The sequence below is a fragment of the Callionymus lyra genome, chromosome 6 (genome assembly GCF_982586985.1).
Source record: "Callionymus lyra chromosome 6, fCalLyr1.hap1.1, whole genome shotgun sequence".
NCBI classification, from domain to species: Eukaryota; Metazoa; Chordata; class Actinopteri; order Syngnathiformes; family Callionymidae; genus Callionymus; species Callionymus lyra.
Window position 1 is genome coordinate 35,093,383 of NC_141823.1, and position 15,609 is coordinate 35,108,991.

The 15,609-nt window shown below is 37.3% G+C and overlaps 1 protein-coding gene across 1 annotated transcript in view; it reads right to left on the reverse strand.

Moving 5' to 3' along the window:
• LOC148078931 (CUB and sushi domain-containing protein 1-like) overlaps positions 1 to 15,609 on the reverse strand; it is a 462,769-nt gene that overhangs the window by 24,321 nt on the left and 422,839 nt on the right. Inside the window, exons 61-66 of the mRNA XM_087792967.1 lie at positions 13,103 to 13,279; positions 12,335 to 12,514; positions 3,030 to 3,203; positions 2,869 to 2,935; positions 2,451 to 2,557; positions 259 to 332 (exon numbers count right to left, since the gene is read on the reverse strand). Of these exons, the coding sequence (XP_087649093.1) occupies positions 259 to 332; positions 2,451 to 2,557; positions 2,869 to 2,935; positions 3,030 to 3,203; positions 12,335 to 12,514; positions 13,103 to 13,279 (779 nt within the window). The remainder of the gene's footprint in view (positions 1 to 258; positions 333 to 2,450; positions 2,558 to 2,868; positions 2,936 to 3,029; positions 3,204 to 12,334; positions 12,515 to 13,102; positions 13,280 to 15,609) is intronic.

A 15,609-nucleotide genomic window follows, 5' to 3' on the forward strand; every position in this document is an offset into this window, starting at 1 on the left:
CTAGGACTGAAAAGAAGTGAATTCTTGTGTCTGAATAACTTTGGAAATACGACTGTTTCTGTGTACAACAGCCAGACGACGGCGACACGGGCGAGGCTTCCCGACAACAGATCAGTCAAACATAGAAAAATCAGACCAATATGCACCCCAAATACAAGACATTCAAACTAAGACTTATTGACTTATCTAAATCATGTTATAAACTAGAAAATGAAAATGAAAACAGCAAGCTTAAGAATGAGTTAACAGACTACTAACCTGAAAGCCCTCAGCTAGGACTGGGATGCCATACGCGGGTGTGCCAGGATCACGGCAGCTGTTGAGGGTAGGATCTACAAACACACACATCATCATGTTATTTTAGGTAACAATACACTCATTAATAAGAAAGAATGTTTTCCTCTGTGGTGCTTTTGTCACTTCATTCTAGCTCAACCTGTTAACTGACAGTGTTGCTATTTATAGCCAAGCAGATTGCAAACTGTTAGCTACTTCTTACAATTCTTAAATTCCTCTCTATTATTTGTGGATCTTACCTACCACTGGCTCAGCCACCACAATACTGTACATACTTTGAAGGGACTCTTTTACTTTGAAACACATTGAACGTAATGTTGCTAGTTAGCTAAACTAGATTATAAACAATTCAGCTTAGATTTTAGTTTTCTTTCTTCTTCGTTTTAGCAAGAACATCAAGGTGTAACAAGGCAGGACAGACATTCACAATGAATATTTTGTAAATGTTAATTTTAATATGAACAAAAGATATTTTCAGCATAAAGGGCATACTTTAAAATGGCTATTTATATTTTAGTTTTATATATTTATATATATTTATGATGGCATTATATGCATTATATAATAAATAACACTTTGGATTCCTTTAATATATTAAGACACAACATGTTGATACTCTGAGTTCTTAAAAAAGAAAAAACAACTTTTTTTTTGAGAATGTCTAATGAGTCACATGATGTCAACAAAGTAAAAGACTCATTCTCATTCATTAAGCGCAAGTAAATCCTGCGGAGATTTAGATGGACATAAATTCGGCTGAAGGGGAGTTCAGAAAAACTTTGATCTTTTTTTAGTAAAATATATATTATCTTTTCTTCTGTAAATTGTGGAGTTAAAGCCAGGGATGTGATAGATGATGTCAATCATCCAAATTTAACTTTCATATCAGACGATAAATAAATAGACGATCTTATCAGATCGCTAACAGACGAATCTCTGTAGCTAAAGAGGTTTTAGGAAGTCCGACTGTGATCAGTCTTAATTTCGGGCATTTCGCAACCGAAGACTTGGCTTGTTCTGGAGTGAATATTTAATATCAAACTAACTTTACCTGTTAATCTTATCTCTGTAGAACATAGAACTTATCCCAGGTGAAATGTAATTGATTTGACATGAAACTGGGGGCAAATAAACACACAAAAGAAACACTTCAGTCATTGGAGGAGTGAGCTCACATTAAAATATCACCTGCTGACAAGAAGATCGCTCACATTATTAAGGGAACCTCTCTGTCAATATACCATTGTTGACATGGTTTGTCTATTGTGAGGGTTTTGTTGTAATTTAAAAATTTCTAATATAGAAAGAATGTGTAATCTATTGTGTTTTTTCAAATCAATAATTCACAATGATTAATATAATCCGGATTTAAACCTGCTAATTGTTAACCAATTTCAATAAATGTCATACGTCATACAGTGTATTTTTCACATAAGTGCAACATGAAATAATTGTGCATTTCCAATTGTAAAGCAATTGTGACACACATTATTTTAGTGCATTCTTGAATTTACACAAATCTACACCTGCTCCTGAGCATGGGTTAAGTCAAATTCACGCTTTAATAATTAATTATTTTTCAAGGGTTTTCACCTTTGGGCCTGAATCCTTCTCCCTGGAACTAAAGAAAATATAAACTTGGCATGTATCATATTTAAAATCATCTTAGCAAGAACATGTTCACTGAGTTGAAGCCAATTTTACTTTATAATTAAGCTTCTTCCCCCTGAGAAATGAAGTGCATAACGAAACACCTGGGTAATCGCACCAACCCAGGACATCGACTTTCACAACTGGAATCCTCAATCTTCCACCTACTCTCTCCCACTCATCAAATATTGAAGAGAGTATGAATATATAAACATTTCCACATACAGCTTATTATATTTCAGCTCTACTTTATGGTCTCTCAGGGTGAGTGTGGAAGCTTTTAAATTATGTTTGAGGAAAACTAAAACACAACATTTTTTCTAGTTTTGCAATGGAGTTGTCTGTGTGTGTTTGTGGACTGAAAGTTTGACAAATGACAAAATGATTTGAGGCACACAAAGAACTTTTGTCATGTATATCCACAAGCCACAAAGATGTTGTTCCGATTCAAAGATAGGATTTTAAGTGTGGAATAAATGTTATGCTATTTGTGTCTTGTTTACCGATGCAGGCTGGTTGTTGTCCGCTCCAAATCCCATCAGCCTGACAGACTCTGACAGAGGAGCCCACCAGCAAGTACGGGTTCTGGCAGGTAAACCTGACCTCTGATCTATAATAAAAAAAAGCAAAATCATACTTTTAGCATAGAATCACAGTGTGTTCAACTTTCTTGCTATGATTTAGGTTGTGCTGAAATAATGATATAATGAAAAAATTATAATGTCCCCTGCCTCTCGCCCAATGAAACTGGAATAGGCTCCAGTCTCCCCGCGACCCCCATAAGGGATAAAGCGGTATAAAATGAATGAATGAATGAAATAATGAGTACCAAAGTATTGAGATCTCTACTCTAACATAAACACAATTTGAAACCTGCCTTGGCAACACAAATCCAAAAATCAATAAGGCTTTAGAACTGACCGGAAGGAAAACATGTTTCCCTCTCTGTATCCACCTCCTGGAGAGCCGGGGTCTCCGCACAGCACCGCTAAGAGCACACAAACAAAGTTAGAGGAGAGAATGTGATGTACAGAGTTTTTAAATGTCAGAAGTTGATGTGTATTAAAGATCAGCTAACTCACGCAGACATTGAGGCACATCTCCGGTCCAAGTTCCGTTTCCTTCACAGCTCAAAACAGCAGGTGAGGACAATTGGTAACCATGGAAACAGCTGTAGCTAACGCTTGAACCCCATGAGTGGTCAGTTCCTTCCACCTTCCCATTCAGTACTTGAGGAGGAGGCCTGCAGTGAATCACTGAAACACATGATTAACTTTAAAAAATATATATATAATTAACTGAAACTTTAGATGAGGTAGTGAATGTCTTTGACACACACAGGTTTTCCTGCATTCATCAATATTTTAGCTACTCGGAAAATTTGTGAAAATTCAAGAGTTTATTTTGTCAGCAGGTGATGTTTTGGAGAAGGTTTTTCATACCAGAGATCTTTATGTGAAAATCTGTGCAGGGATTTACTCACACCCTTTGAATGAGACCCATTGTTTTATATGTAAATGCTATTAATGCATTGCACCTCTAACTGACAGTGTCATCGTTAATCACTCTGTAAGTAAGTAAGTAAGTAATATTTATTTATATAGCGCTTTTCCAGACCAGGGTCACAAAGCGCTTTAACAATTAAAACAATACTCGAAAAAGTATATACTTTAAAGATCAAGATAATACTGAGAACAACACAGGAGTTCCAGAAAATCAAGGAAAAGCCTGAACAAATAGAAACGTCTTAAGATGTTTCTTTAAGGAGTCAGTAGACTCCATCAAGCGCAAAGAGAGAGGAAGATTGTTCCAAAGCTTAGGAGCAACAGCCTGAAAAGATTTCTCTCCTCTGGTCCTGAGCCGTGTGCGAGTAACCATAAGTAGATTCTGATCCACAGACCTCAGAGCCCGAGCTGGGGTGTAAGGCTGGATCAGATCAGTGATGTAAGGAGGAGCATGACAATGAATAGCTCTGAAAGTAAGAACCAGAATTTTAAAGTTTATCCTGAAAGAAACTGGAAACCAGTGAAGAGTTTTAAGGATCGGAGAAATGTGAGTACTTCTACTTGAGCGGGTTAGAATTCTCGCTGCAGAGTTCTGAATCAACTGCAGGCGAGACAGCTCCTTCTTGTTAAGACATGAAAACAAACTGTTACAATAGTCCAGACGAGAAGAAACAAACGCATGGATTACAAGCTCCAGATCATGTTCCGTCAACATTTTCCTAAGTTTGGAGATTTTTCTCAGTTGAAGGAAACAGTTTCTGGTCAGTTTTCTGCAGTGTCGAACAAGAGACATGTCTTTATCAAATACAACACCCAGGTTTCTCAGGCTCAGTTTGACAGACTTACCTAAGTCACCCAAGTACTGACTCAACCCTGGAACCTTATCATCAGGAGCAATCACCAGTGTTTCAGTTTTGTCCACATTTAGCTGTAGAGTGTTGTCACTCAGCCATTGTTTGATTTCTAGCAAACAATTGACTAAGCTGTTCAGCCTTTGGGGCTCAGTTGGATCAAAAGAGCAGTAAAGCTGGATTTCATCAGAAAAATGTGATAAGAAAGATCTGGAAATCTCTGAATGATTTTACCGAGGGGAATCAAGTACAGCAAAAACAATAAAGGACCCAGAACAGAACCTTGAGGGACTCCACACAACAGATCTGCCGATTCAGACCTCATTTGATTGGCAGATACACTAAAACTGCGCCCAGAAAGATAAGATGAGAACCATTCTAACACAGACCCAGACAGTCCCACTTCATCCCTCAGTCTTCTCAGCAGGATCTGGTGATCAACTGTGTCAAAGGCTGAGGACAGATCCAAGAGAACCAGAACAGTGAATTTACCAGAGTCAGCCGACATCATGATGTCACTGGACACTTTCAATAAAGCTGTCTCCGTAGAGTGATGTTTACGGAAGCCAGACTGAAACTTCTCATTGATGTCGCTCTGATCCAGGAACAAAGACAACTGCTCAGACACCACCTTCTCCAAGATCTTGGACAAGAAAGGGAGCTTAGAAATAGGCCTGAAATTACTGAGGTCAGTTGGGTCTAAGCCTGGTTTTTTGAGCAGAGGCTCCACAATGGCATGCTTAAATGCATTGGGAAAAACCCCTGTGGAAAGGGAGAGGTTCACCATATTGGTAACCCAGGGGCCAATTACATCAAATACTTTGATAAAAAGCCTACAAGGAAGGACGTCATCTGAGCAAGAGGAGGGTGTCATCTTGTTCACTAGTGCCGAAATATCAACCAAAGATACAGCAGTGAAGGAGGACCAAGAGGAGGAGAGGGGCTCAAAGACAGTAGGAGTTCCGAACAAAGGGGGAGAGATTTTCTCTTTGATCAATTTAATTTTGTCAATGAAAAATCTCAACAATGCATTGCTGTCAGCTTCACAGAAGATAGGCGTGATTTGAGGAGACACGAGAGAATTAATCATGTCAAACAAAACTTTGGGGTTTTTCCTATTTGCTGCTACCAGTTTTCACTTTCTACCATCTCAAGTAAGAAGTCATCAGATCCCTGAGGTGAAGTCTATGCACCTCAAGTTTAGTGGACTTCCAGAGACGCTCAGTCTTTCGACAAAGTCTCTTCGGACTCAGGAGATCTTCATTTGTCCAAGGGCACCTTTTTTTCTGAATTTTCAAGTTCGATTTAACAGGTGCCACTTGATCCAGTATTTCAACACAATGACCAGTGAAACAGTGAATCAAACTGTCCACGTCTGGGCAGTCATCAAAGGAAAGACGGTCAAACATAGCAGAAAAACTGTCTGCAGTATCGGCTGAGATGACACGCCTCTGAGACCTAACTTTCAAAGGCTTAGATTCAGGGATGAAGTCCAGGTTAAACAAGACAAGAGAATGATCACTCAGATGGACATCATGTACAGATACATTAGAAATGTCCAGGCCAAGAGTAAAAACTAAGTCTAAAATGTGGCCTTTTTGATGAGTGGGTTCAGAAACATGTTGCTCAAAATTAAAGGCTTCTGTTAAAGTTAAAAGTTCTTTAGCAGAACAAGATGTGACGTCATCAACATGAAGATTAAAGTCTCCAAGAATAAGAACAGATTCCATCTGAATAATGGAAGATAAGAAGTCACTGAAGTCTTTCAAGAACACCGCCGCAGGACCAGGCGGACGGTAGATTGACACACAATAGAAAGGTCTTGTAGAACCAACCAAGATCATCTGAGACAGAGAGAGAGGCGAGGCTTCCCCAGGACAGCGCTCCCTACTGGACAGAGTTCGTTCAGATGAATAAACTCTTCCTCTCTCTGCCAAGTCTCAGAACGACATATTAAATCCAAATTTACTCTTGTGAAAAGATCATTAAGAATAAAGGATTTATTAGTAATGGAGCGAACATTAAGAAGTCCCACATTCAGCACCGATGACGTCACTGGGGGAAATTCGGTAGTGCTTTTGACAGCCATTCACACATACTGATGGGAGTAGGCTGCACACCTGCGCCAAGTCTACCATCAGGAGCAATCAGGGTAAAGTGTCTTGCTCAGGGACACAACGACACAAGCTTGTCTGGAGCTGGGATTGAACCTGCAACCTTTTGGACTGCAGGCAACCACTCTACCATCTGAGCTATGACGCCCCCTATGAATGTCAGGAATGTCAATCAAACATCGATGACGTCCGATGACGTCAGAGTTGTTCCGAGCGATCGCGACTGCGTGTCTCATCCTGACCTGAACTCCAGCCCGACTCGATCACTTGTGGAAATCGCCCGGTACCCGAGAGATCAAACGATATTCCACAGAGTCCCAGTCGATGAGAAGCGGAGCTGGAAACACGTTCACCGGACGTTGGAAACGGTCGCGGTTATAATCCTCCATCTACTCTCTGATGTTGAAAAGAGCTTCACGATCATAGATCCGAGATGCTTGAGACATATCTTAAGTGATATGACCATAACATTCGGACAAGTAGTCGTTAAAACGACTGTTTTGAGCAATTATTGCAGGAGCTTACGTTCAAGCAGCCGATCAAAGGCTCACCGGAAGCGAAAGACTCTATGCGGCAGTGGAAGTGAATGGCATTTTTGAGGTCTGAGAAGGTGACTAGGGTTAGGTCTGTGAAAAGGTTTGTACCGGTCGCAGTACATTTTCAGTGTGTATTTTAAACCGAAACCGACACTTTATTATAAGGAAAAAATTGAAAAACACTTTGTTGCATTAGTAGTTTGGGTGACTTGACAGAGCATTCATAATGAACTCATTGGGGCCTGAACTGTATTAGGTGTTGATTGGTTTGCATTCAAAATAAATAATAAATAAATACAATCAACATAACAGCATATGTTTACTGAGAGATAAATTAATATTATCCATTTTTAATGAAAGAAAATTTGAAATACATCAGAAATGTAATCGTTACAGTTTAAATGTTGACTTGAAAGCTAAATTAAAAGGATAATACAGCAGCACGAGCCAGAAGTTTATTATTTCATTTCCAGGCAGATTTCCTCAATTTTCACATGCTGCTGAGCTTAGAACGATAAATAGGTTCATAAGGTGCAATATCCTGTTAATTTGAATCTGTGATGCACAGAACCTACACGTGGAAGCGTACTCTCAGTATATAAATAGTGTTTATCACATTTCAGCATAGAAACGTGTGCAACAGTGAGATATTTCACACTGAGCTCCTCGTTAATGACCAAGCTTCTCACCTTACTCATGTGAGCTGCAAAACAAGTGGCAAAATCCTTTATTCAAAAGTGGAGCCAATGGGGAAGTGCAAAAAAAACACTATTAGTGTCCACTATTTATTGAGGCACATAGATCATAAGCCCTAGCCAGCCAAAAACAGATTGTTATGCCATTAAAAAACACATTTTCAAACACAGCTTGTGGTCTCAAAAATAATTCACTGTCACTATGCACACTGAACTATTTTTCTAATGTTTATCTTTTTATTGTATTCCTGTTTAACAAGAACGTGTGTATTAGCCACTTTAGACTCAACCAAATGGGTGTAGTTTTATTGGCCAATTGTCATTCAGCCCGCACGATCTCAACCTCTTGACCGAGACTATCACAGACATTTCCAAGAAGACTGCAACCATGGATTGGCTTCAAGACCATGGTTCAGTAACAATTGGATGCATCAGCCGCAAACTGCTCCAGTAACAGTTGGTGGTCTGATGGGTCTAAAAAGGAACATATCTTTTGCAGAAAGCAGAGATAAGTTCCTGAGGCCAAACTAAAATAAAATGTCTGACAGAGAGCTGATCCATTACATTTCTTCACTTAATGGTATGCCTATTTTCTCATATTGATCTTTTAGTACAATCTTTGTACTGTCCCTGTCATTAGGACATCCAAACCTATCCACAACCATAATTTCGTATCCAGGGAGTGATTTTTGTGTACTTTTAGAATTACATTAACTCTAACTGAATATTGTTGGGGCATTGTAGCTTTAATAATGCTGGCTATTCCAAATCTGACTACCAAAGTCTTCCTTTAACTGGACCCAAGTACAGTTCAATAGATATACGGTATGTCTCCTTTGGATAGCATGTTAAACCACACAACCTCACTGCTTCTCACTCATTCAAACTCATGCATTAAATGATGTGGGTCAAAGCCCTTGAAGCAGACCGGACCAGGCTATTTAAGTATCCCATGGCTCACAAGATTTCAAACTATGCCCACCAGGACAGAAATATTGTGTTAGCTTAAGATTGAAGTAGGTGATGCATTTATTTTAACATCACAAAAAGATCTGTATCTGCTTTTCATTATCTCCTATAACCAGTTGGAGCATCACCTTCCTCTTTGCATTCAACGGTTTCCTATTCACATCCTTCTGTCCTCCTTTCTATTGCTTTTTTTGTCTTTCTGGCAAATCCATCCTAGCACAGTTCAGCTGGCCAGCACTTTTTAAGGCCTTAATCCCTTTTCTCACAGTTTGTTTGGGGGCAGTCATTGATTTGCTTCTCTTTGTTTTCTAACATCATTTGCTTCCACTCACTCACCTCCTTTCGTCTCTCTACCTCACCTCTTTTGTTTTCGCATTGAAACCGAACAGGTTTTCGAGAACATCACCCAACATTTTACATTATAAAGTTAATATCTTTTTCTACTTTTCACATCTTCGCAAAAAAGAAAAACTTTTTTTTAGCATCTCACTCTGTGTGCACTTGTGTGTCTATTTATGTTCTAAAACAGGACCATACAGAACCTTTCGGGTACTGAGTTGCAAAGAATAACATTGCAAAGTAAAAAAAAAAGTGTGGGAGAAACATGAAAGACGACTTTAAAGATGTGCAACTTGTATCTCTTTTCTTTCCCATCCCCCTCTAATTTTCTCTTTTCAATTTCCTTCCCACTCTCGTTTTCTATCAACTGCAATATCTTCAACTTGTCTTTCCTCTCTTGGCATCTCCCTCAGTAGCATATTTGCCTGCTTTCTTAGATTGTTTTCATCCCAGTTCAAAGCCTGAGTTACTGCTGGAGCCAGCAGGAGTTTTTCTGTTTGTGAGATGAAGCGGCGGGGAGGATCTCAGGAAGAATTCCCTTTCACTGCTGTTCAGTATCACAGTTAAACAAGAAATATAAAGTAGTGTAGATCCTGACATGCGTGTCATGTTAATGTCTAATTTCTCTTTCTGATTATAAAGAAAAAAATGACAAAGTGGCATCTGCTAGTGAACTCAGTTCTGAGATGTTTTTATAGCTATTGTAAATGTACTTTTAAACCTCCATCTGCAATAATTATTTCATCTCTTTACCTTTAATGTTTGTTTTTCATGTTGTTTTATTACAGTTCTCAGTACTAGAGTCCTAGAACACTGAACAACACAATACCATCTCAGCGTATCACACAGTTTGATATTCATGTCACACTGGTATGGGAGCAAAGTATATATTCCCACATCTCCATGTGTAAAATAAATATTCACAGGAGAGATGAGGTGGCGTGCTTATTTTATTTTCCATAGGGTTTTATTCCATAACTATATGTTCTTGTGGAATGCATTAATACAAATGATAAAAACTACCGCAGTCCTTGTTCTGCAGATTTAACAGGTAATCCTAGGTACATTTTATTACAATTAACACTAATTTAATTTCTTAAAAAAATAAAATATGCCAAAAAAAAACAGTATAGATGTATTGTAAAGAAGTATAGGAATGAAATTTTGTAGCTACAACAATAACCAACAGCTGAAGTTTTCTTGTTCTACTTCTTTTTGTCATGTTGACCATGTGATGCCCTTGTTTTTGTTTTCTTTCTTTGACAGGCGCAGGCAGGTATGCACGGTCTTCGGCTGATTGTTTGTCGGGTTCTTCTGAACCCTAACCGATCTTGATCATCGTCCTTAACCTTATTGGTTGTCTTCCAATATTCATTTAACATCACATCACCATCTTAGAAATTCTTCCTACAAATCATCTGGCCTTCCTAGCCTGTATCCAAACTTCCTTTTGTTGTCCCTCCTAATACTGAGTGAACATAGGTTCATTCATATTTGTCTCTTCAATCTCTACCTCCTTTCTTCTTCTCATAGCATTTTGTCTGTCTACCCTTTCATGCTTGCTGACACTCTTCAATTACTGATTACCCATGTCATTCTTTCATGCCTTTTCTACTATGTCTGCACTTTTCATTCAGAGTTTATAGCGAGTTTTTGACATTTTTTTCAAATGTTATGATTTCCTACTAAAAATGGACATACACTATATCCTACAAAATTGTTTGCTAAAATATTCAGATGTATGAATCTGTGCGCACAAATCCAAGCACTCATCCAAATGAATGTGAAATTCAGCCAAGGCATGTCCATCCCTTTCCACGCCTCCATTTCAGTTTGATAATAATGATTTTCCTTACCATGGTCAGAAAAAAATTCCAATGAAAACATCAATTTAAACTGTATTAACATTTGATAGTCATTTATTTTAAACATTTTTGGATCACACTGTTGTAAATGGGTTCACAGAATTCGTGGCTCACCTGCTTAACACACGCACATATGTTATTGATGATTTTAAAGACTACAAGTTTTTGGTTTACAAATAGACATCATGTGAATTATAGTCATTATAATTATAGTGTGTTTTGTATTTGAAGTGTATTTTTCAGGAGACAGCTTCAATCACGTAATCACATGAGGAAAACCGACTTAAGCTGCTTTCATTTGAACCTGCAGCATCAGTTTGATAAAACTGAGGTGATGTTGTTTCACAAGAACGTTCAAAACTCTCATCATGATCATTTTTTTCCTTATATTATAAAAACAAGCCATAAAATATAAATATAAATATAAATAAATATGTATGACAACTTCAAACTCTTTTTATTTTTGATATATATGAATGTTGACGTGTAAACTATGCACTCTTAGTACATGAGGCCCCGTGTTAAGAACCTGCGACACTGAGTGAGTTAAACAGACATTGTGGGTGTGGCTTTGATGAACGCTGTTATAAAGATGGACCATCAGAGTAAACATAGTTTCTGCTAAAAATCCTTTGACATAAGAAACTACTAATTGATCCCAAGATGTAGTGTAATATGTTTTAACACCAACTTGACACTTCGTCAGGAAAATTCCTAAATTGATGCAGCAGTGCTTCGATGTTGTCACCTGATCGTTTATGCATCACATGATTGGCTAAAAATTACATTCAAGTAGCACAGCAATCACTTGGTTTTGTCCGGTAGCACTGTTAGACCCGGATTAATGTTTAATTTGAAAGGCTCCACATTTTTTTATTATTGTATTTAAAAATGCTATGATTTAGAAAAATATTGAATTTAGAAAATATATTTTTGATTTATTGAAACTAAATATCAAACTGAATGTGTGAAAAATTATGTATCTAATTTTGAAAATATTCGAATTTTTGAATTCAATTTTTGAATTAAAAAATGCAAACTTTTTATTTTTTCGAATAATTTAATGATACAGTTATTTAATAAAAACAAATTCAACCTTTCAATGTTAAGTAATTGAATTCAATTGTTCAAAAAACTAATTCAACGTTATTATATTTTGATGTATTTTATACTTCCTGTCCTTATTCACTCATCTTACAAGCTTCTCCGCAACCTTCTTCATGTTGTCACTACAAATCACTATATCATCATTACATGTCATCATCTACGGCAACTCCAAGAGATGAGCCTTGACTTCATTTTACTGTCACCTGGAGCCCATCTCTCAATTCTACTGTCTTCATACGTGTTCTTCACAACCATCACATAACTATTGACCAATACATAAGTTCAAGTTGCGATTTTGGCTTAGCTGTCCATCTCCTAAATAAAAAAACATGTCTGTGTGAGGCAAAATTGTTAATTTTTAAATAATTCCTGCCTTTTGTTTAATATAATCTGTTGTTTTTCTAACCTCTGCAGCTTGGTCTGGTTTGATTCCATGTCCCATCTTCAGTGCAGCGAAGAATGTTGCGTCCAGGCGGGTCCATCACATGACCAGGGTTACACCGGTATGACACAGAGTGGTTGAAAGTGAAGTCACTTCCTAAATAGATTCCATTTGCTATCAGCCCAGGATCTCCACAACTGATCACTATAAGGCAAAAAAGAAAAAAGAGACAATTAGCAAGACAGCAAAGTACTGTAAAACACTCCTGGCATGTACGATTAAATTATATTTTTTCCTTTCATGGCTTTAGCAACGTTTGAGGTAAATAAATGTTATAGTTATTTGGTATTATTATTATTTTTCAAAAGTTTTGGGAATGATGGAATTAATTAGACATCATTAGACCAAAGTTAAAATGTTGAAGGTTGTGGAGAAAATGTTCAATTTAAATTGATAGTCACTCCAACATATTTGGCTTTGTATACAATCAGAAAACTACTGATTTCACTGCCTCCCAACCTTGCCATCTTGCGCAACTGTCTCCCAGCGCACTCGTCAAAACTCATTTAATCCAAATACAACCATAACACATCTCCCGAAACTGCAATTTGTCCTTGTTCAAGCATCACGCTTCAATCTAAAAAAGAACACTTAACGTTAAACAAACATTAAACATTTCTTTTTCTTACCTTAGAAAACATCAATAGGGTAAGGAGAAATGAAACTAAGCGGTTTTACTTCTATTTACATTGACTGAGTAATATAATGTGTGTGATATTTAGAGTTGTGTACCGATGCAGTCAGGGGGTTGTCCTGTCCATGTCCCGTTTGTCGTGCAGTGTCTTGTGGTTAGGCCTGATGTTTTGAACCCTTCCCAGCATGCGTACGCCACTGAGCTGCCAAAGGTAATGCCATCATTGAAGACGATTCTGCCATGGGCAGGAGTGCCGGGGTTACCACAAGACACAGCTGAGGAGAGAGGAGTCATTAGAAAGCCATCATTAATCACGGTGAGAGCATGAATAGCAGCCATACTGTCCTGCTGTCACTCAAGGCTGATCAGCTGTAGGCCGGGATAATTAGATTATCACCACAGCGAGCCGGAAATAACATTAAACATGTCTGGGAGGTACCAAGGCTGATTAATAACTCAAGGTTGTTGGATTGAAACCCAGCTCTGGATATCAGGCCGTGCTATTCTTTTGTGTGCTTAATCTGCAGTTCCCACATTGACCACATGCGTGATAATTTAACTCTAATGGGTGACAAGGATTTTAGGGAAGATGGTGATTTTTTTCAAATGTCCCTAGAGCGCACTATATATGTAATGGTTTAAGGTGTTCAGAATCAATCAACTTATTAATTAAGGAAATCGGCTGGCGCTTTTAAAAAAAAAAAAGTCATTTTAACTGAGAATATAGATTGACCATTATATTGGTTTATCTGTTACCTCATCTGTCTTACTTTTGTTTTTTTCTTATAATTAATTCAAGCCTATTCTTTGTGTCATGTTAAATGTAATGGGAATACATATATGAAAAATATATATATAATTAAGCAATAAGAAAAGACACAAATGTAAAAATGTGTGTCAATATGTCCCCTACATTTGTCTGTGTGTTGTCCAGTTACCTGGTTGACTAAATTTGGCACCAGTTGGACTTTTACCGTCAATTAACACTAGACAGTGCATACACACATCCACTCATAGTAAACACTGGTAATGGGCCCATTCATGATGCAGGGAGGTAAATGTCAGTGTCTGGTCTGTGTTTTGGAGTGACCAAGAATTGTTTTTGGTCTGTGACCACTACCTACCCTGCTACTATTGAAAATAATACATTTGGATCACATTTGATCTGGTCTTTTTTTTTAATTTTTTCCCTCACTCACTTGAGAAAAGAACATGTAACATCAGAGTTACTCTTTTTTTGATTATTTTATTAAAAAATATATAATTAGGTTTATTTTTGACCAGAAATAGTACTGGTTAATAGTCAAAAAGTGTTTCACAAAAGTGCAACTGGGGTGTCTGTCTGTCTATGCCAGTAGCAACAGACCAGATGTTGTCAAGGATTTCATAATCAGTTTTATTAATTCAAAGTTAAGATGAATATTTCATTTGTAGATGCATGTGTGTTTGTGTGTAGATGTTTGTATATATCCATGTTTTTTTTAACATCTAGCAATATGAATGCAAAAAAAAGGATTAATAATATATAATTTAGCATGCTTTTTAAACAAATCATAGGAACTGCAGGAGTGTTTCATATAACTCACAGTCAATGTCAGAAGATAAGTAAACTTTGACTACAGCCTGGGATTCTGGGGGCTCTACAGTACTATGGGGACCCACTTTAATTTCCTCTGAACCCGTGTGGATTGTCATGATTGTCTTTGAAATCTGCCGTTTTGTGAGAAGCACTTTATTACCAGTGTGTGGTAGATCCAGCTCAGTCACTTAAAAGGGAATTTTATTCTTTGAATATAGGCCACACAAGTAGAAGTATAATTGATATTATTTTTGAATATGTAAGTACCATTACATATTCTGAAGTGGGAAGTGGAAATTTAAATGTAGCATTTACCTCTCATGGCAGTTCAGGAAGTTTTTTTTACTTCTTAAGTGTCTTATTTACGATACAAAGTAGAACTATGATACCGTTTTAGACATTGAATACGTCTAAATTAACATCCAAGGCTAGGTTTCTTACTTCATAATCTTTGACCATCAGATGAACTTGTTAAGCTTTGGAACGATCTTCCTCTCCCTCTGCGTTTGATTGAGTCTACTGACTCCTTCAACTACAGTTAATCTATAAAGTTAAGTGGTGATTAAGTCAACATTAGCCTATTCAAATTTATATCTCACCGTTATCTTTCTTGACCTACTGTGTGAAAGCATTTATACATTTGTGAGTTAACGACAAATTGTTTCAACTTGTTTATAAAATAGGTTAATTTACCCTTTGCAAATGTGTCAACTGTATGCAATCTTTGTGACAAAATATGATACAATGTTGTGTAAACTGTGTTTTGAAAAGTATTGGTCATTGTGGTCAGAAGATTGTAAAAAAAAAAAAAGTTACAGTGCTATCAATACAAACATCATGATTGAAAAACCTTCCCCTTCAAACACCTGTTGATCTAGGCCCTACTCACATCATATTCTTTCCATCCATCCAGTTTGTCCATGTCACCCCTCCTATTTTAACCATTAATCTGTTCAATCGTATTAGTTTAATCCATTTCATTCATAAAGTCAAACAAAATACAATTCATAGGGAAGTTTAAGTATA